The sequence below is a fragment of the Montipora capricornis genome, chromosome 8, assembly GCF_036669925.1.
Source record: "Montipora capricornis isolate CH-2021 chromosome 8, ASM3666992v2, whole genome shotgun sequence".
NCBI classification, from domain to species: Eukaryota; Metazoa; Cnidaria; class Anthozoa; order Scleractinia; family Acroporidae; genus Montipora; species Montipora capricornis.
Window position 1 is genome coordinate 15,473,323 of NC_090890.1, and position 4,941 is coordinate 15,478,263.

The 4,941-nt window shown below is 39.2% G+C and overlaps 1 protein-coding gene across 1 annotated transcript in view; it reads left to right on the forward strand.

Moving 5' to 3' along the window:
- The first annotated feature begins 855 nt into the window (after nt 1-855).
- Nucleotides 856-4,941, forward strand: part of LOC138014606 (uncharacterized) — a 14,837-nt gene continuing 10,751 nt past the window's right edge. The window contains exon 1 of the mRNA XM_068861734.1: nt 856-1,179. Within this exon, the coding sequence (XP_068717835.1) occupies nt 945-1,179 (235 nt within the window). The 5' untranslated portion in view covers nt 856-944. The remainder of the gene's footprint in view (nt 1,180-4,941) is intronic.

The following is a 4,941-nucleotide window of genomic DNA, read 5'->3' on the forward strand; positions in this document are numbered from 1 at the left end:
GTGCCCTGTGCCCTGTGACCTGTGACCTGCGTTTTGTACCTGCCGTTATTTCAGCAACGGCCTTCCGGATGACTTCACTAAACGGCGTCAGAATGGCTCGAAACTCGCCAAAAGAGACAAGTTGGTCACACATTTGAGGTTGGAAAACTTTATTTCAAATGAGATAGTTATTTACACAATTTTTTTACGATCGGTGATTTTCGTATACAATTCTCTATATACACAAACTGTCGCATACACCACGTATTTTCAGCTTGGGGCGCCTGTGAACGACCAAGGAAAAAAACGTGCCATCTGGGCGGGCTTTAGAAAAATAGATAGATGTTATTTTTCTCTCAAAAGTTAAGGAAACGAAAGGAAAGGAAATTAAAGGAACTTTATTTAAGTGTCTAGTCGTTCTAGCGCGCTAGAGCATTTATAGTTGGGAACAAATCATGCCAAATGTTGGTTTTTGAGGAGGTGGGAAACCGGAGTACCCGGAGAAAACCTTTCGGTGTACAATAGAGAACCACATATCACATGTCGAGTCTGGAAATCGAACACGGGTCACATTGGTGGGAGGCGAGTGTTTTCACCACTGCGCCATCCCTGCACCCCCACTTACCCCCTCCTCCTTCCCCCCCCCCCCCCCCCCAAAAAAAAATAAAATAAAATAAAAAAAAAATCGGCAGAGCTCATTGGTATTCTATTGTTATACCTACTCAACCCAAGGTCCATCTTCGGTAGGGGTAGCGGTAGCGGTTAGGAGGCGGTAGCAATGATCCAGAGTCTGTCACGCGTATACGTGACATGTGGCTCTCAGGCTACTTTACGTTATTGCATGCTTCGCCGTCGCGATGTGTAACAGGCGCGGACGCTAAGTGAATGAAACCGAAGATGAAAGTCACGAGTTACCTCATAGTATTTGTTTCTTCGTTTAATGGAAAGGTGAAACACGATTCTAAATGGTGTTCTATTTGAAAAATATCGATGATGCGGGATTTGGGCTTCGCGATAGTTCGAAACTTGGAAATCTCCTCAACCATAAATGGCGGGCGAGTCAAGAGGCAGAACTAGTAAATGTATGGGGAAGCTGTGGACATGTTTTTGTGACAACCAACAACGGACGTGATTTGCACGCTTTTGAATGTGTTCCTCGATCAAAATGGACACCAGAAAGCGAAGGTCTTCTTCTTCAAGGTTAGGACAGTCAAAAATCAGTGATGTTTGAAACTCTTGATAGCCTCATTTTCCCCGCCGGCCCTCATCTTTTAAAACCTATTTTTTTGTACATTTTGTATTTTGCAAGGTATTAGTAATGCACCAGTCAATTGAAACCCCCCAGGTCCCAGGGAAGGGTGGAGGATTATATGGGCATTGAAGCGCTATTGAACAACAATCTGTTTCATGGGGGTGGTTCATCTGACTGACTTTCGCTTTGGGTCCCATCCCCACATGGGGCAAGAGTAACTGGGAGCAAGCACTGGCAATCGAGTTTGTAAAGATCGCGGAAAGCGTGAGAAAGGTAAAGCTCGTTTTCACTAGCCACGCAACCGCAAGCACAAGCATAGGCATAAGAGCGTTTATTTCACCGTGAGGGGGATACTCTCTTACATATGCTATGTAGGTATGCGCCGCCTGATAGGGTAGGGGTCTTTGAGGTGCTCAGGGTATCCTTTTTGGTATTTCTGGTGTTGTGATCCTTTGATATTCCTTAGATAGGGTCACTAAATTGCAGTATCTGCCGCAACGCGCAAAACAAAAAAGATATGGTCTATTCACGCTTGAATGCACATTTTCAAGTTTAACAAAGCGATTTTAAAGGAACCTTTATAGCTTGTAGGGGCCTCAAACAGGGTCAGGATTTGAGAACCTTGGCGGCACACACATATCCTAAATAGCAGGGAATACCCCCATCCCCTCCCAAGGGGGATAAGAGTTGCTTAATCCATGCATATCATTCTTTAACTTCACCATCCACTGCAAATGATATTCAATCTGAATTCCTGGGTTCCTTTAAACTTGACTTGAACCAGGCAAATTTAGTATGTTTGATAAGGGTAATATCAATTTCACTTTGAACGTTGCAGACAGTTTTGTCATCAGATGGTCTTGAGCAATAATGAAATATGGGTGCTTTGCCATTATTTAATAGTTGAACGAAAAATGTGTGTTTCATTAGCACTGTACCAGTAACTAAAATGCAAACTTGACAAACCCAAAGTAGAACATTTGAAATTTTTTACCCCAAGTATAGGGGCATTTGATCTCAACTTTTGCCTCAGGGGTGGGGGTCTTGATGATTTTTGACCAGGGTCTATGCAGGGCTTGAGACTAAATTTTTAGCTCACTAGCCTAGTGGCTAGTATCAGGTCTGCTTTCACTAGCCAAATCTAAATTTGCCTTAGCCAGTCTCGTCATGCGCAGTGTCATTCATTTGTAAAACCTATCAAGGAAAAAAAACCCACATTTGCAAACACAACTCGCGCTTTTAGTAAATATTCTCATATTGTCATTTTCATCCTTGCAACAGTGGCGCAAATATGCTGGAGTGTATGGCTTCCCGTATTTTTCTCACAAAGGCAAAGTTTTCGTGTCCTTGAGGCCAATTCTCACAGAACCGTTGCCAAAACTTCGCAACTCACAAATACACTGGAGAATGGAAAACACGGAAAAAATTAAATTAAGAAATATATCGGGTGTAAAACTAAACTGCTCGTTTGGAAGTCTGTGGAAAGTCTGTTCCTTTGATTAGAGCTCTTTGTGATTAAAATTTTAACCTGAAAGCGCCATTCTACGCATGAAGCACGAAATCACCGGAATGATGGAAAATGATATCTTAAATTCGGTGGCCACAGTGCTCGCGAGCAAGTTTTCTCTCTTTTATGTGAGATTCACCATTCCTAATAAACGAGATAAGTCGCTCCATATTATCTCTTTCTTTTTTTTTTTTAATTTGAAATTATATTTGGATTCAATTTCGAAACAAGTATGTGACCTCTTTCCATATACATGTTATGGTTCAATTTTCAAATCAGTTTGCTTTTTTGAAACTGGTTTATTTTTTTAAGACTGGTTTTATTTTTTTGAAACTGGTTTCATTTTTTTTAAACTGTTTTGATTTTTTAATTTTGAATAGGTAGAGTGTGATTTGAGTCCAAATAGTGTTTGCCTTGTGAATTTTATGCTTTAAATAGAGTAATGTATTTGTTCTCCTTTCTCTATTACCTGACAACTTAATGTACATTTGTAGATTTCATTCAAACAGTGTGTATGTGTTTTGTCTGGTATTAGTCTTAAAGTCTCAAGTTTTCTCTTTCAGCACAAGGGGTTGTTCATTAGGGTTAGGATTTAGGGTTAGGTTTAGAGAGGTATAGGGTCAAGCTTGAAATTTTTATTTTCAACCAAGGGATGTTTTTCAGCCACAGTTACAGATTAGGCCTAAGCACAGATTTATTATTTTTAGCTATGTTGATATGGCTAGGGTTAATGTCATACTGTAAACAAAGAGATAAATAGATTAATAAAAGTAAGAAGAAAGAATTGTTTTGGATAAAATAGATTTATTACAAAACAAAGGAAATAAACCATGTCACTCGTAACATTAACTTCATTATTTTGTTAAATAATGTAACATTGTTTGACAACATTTATTTGTATCAAATTGGAAATAAATCGATTGTTTTGAAGATTTGCCTGTTTACAAGCTATAGTAAAAGAGATTTCTTTGCTGTCATCAAATTGAAGATTGGTGGCAGTACACTTCATTAACATATTTGGAGAAATAAGGTCCGAAAGAAAATTTCCAAATTTAGTTACTACTGGCGCATATTTATTTTCAATTTGTGTAATTTTGCCCAACAGCATATTAGGATGAAATGGAGCAGCTTTGTCAACTTTATCAATTTTTATTGATGCTACATCGCCAACTTTAAATTCACTGCATTTTTTTTTCATCTTTCTTTGGGGGGAGGGGAGGGCAGACAAGTTTGTTCAATATTCTTTTCACACTCCCCTAAAAAGCCACGCCCCTATTTTTCAACCACACCCCAAAAGATGAAATCCCTTTTCAGACAGTTGTTGGAAAAAATAAACTGGTTTGAAAAAAAAATGAACCAGTTTAAAAAATATTGAACTAGTTTAGAACTAAAATTCATCCAATTCAAAAATTGAACCATAACATACACGTAACAATGTCGCAAACAGTTCACGTTGGCTCGATCACAAACACTGTTACTTTTTGTGTATGTGTTCAGGATCCAGTTTTCCGTATGCGTGATTGATTTATGCAACATGATCTCATGACTTCGTAAGAAAAAGGCGCAAAAATAAAAGCAGAATCAGTTTTTGCGTCATGTTCAACTTCCTCTTGTGTTGGAGTTGTTGCAAAGGAGAAGGCTGAGAGGAAGTGTCAAGAGACTTCACCGATTCTGGGTCCGATACATTTTCGAGGAGCAGCAACAGCTGCAGCATAGCCAGTATCAAATTATACTGTAGAAACTGGCTCTTTGTGATCAAGAACTTTACGACAGACCGTGTATGTACATGTATATTTGGTGGGGTATTCCCTTACGATATTCATTAAGTTCACACTGTTTTGGGGAGTATCTTCATTGCCACAATTGTGCTCGGACGCCATTTACATTACCTATACTTGCCTCTAATTCGTCAAAACGTATCACGTGCACAAAAATATCGTCAATTGATCGTAAACAATCAGAAACAGTTTATGATTGTGTTTCCATGTTGTTGTCTCCTTGCTTTTGCATTGCTACTTGTCGTCTTCTTTGCAATCATCCGTGATTGGTCGGGGATGAACGTTAAAGGTGTTTCCATTTACGCAAACTGTTTGTGATCAAGCTTTCGGAAGGTGCTTGCGATTGTTTGCAACAGAGTTACGTGCGTGTCAAAACGCAAATATGGAAACAGCAGCCGAGAAGTTCCGCATATTTTACATGTGAT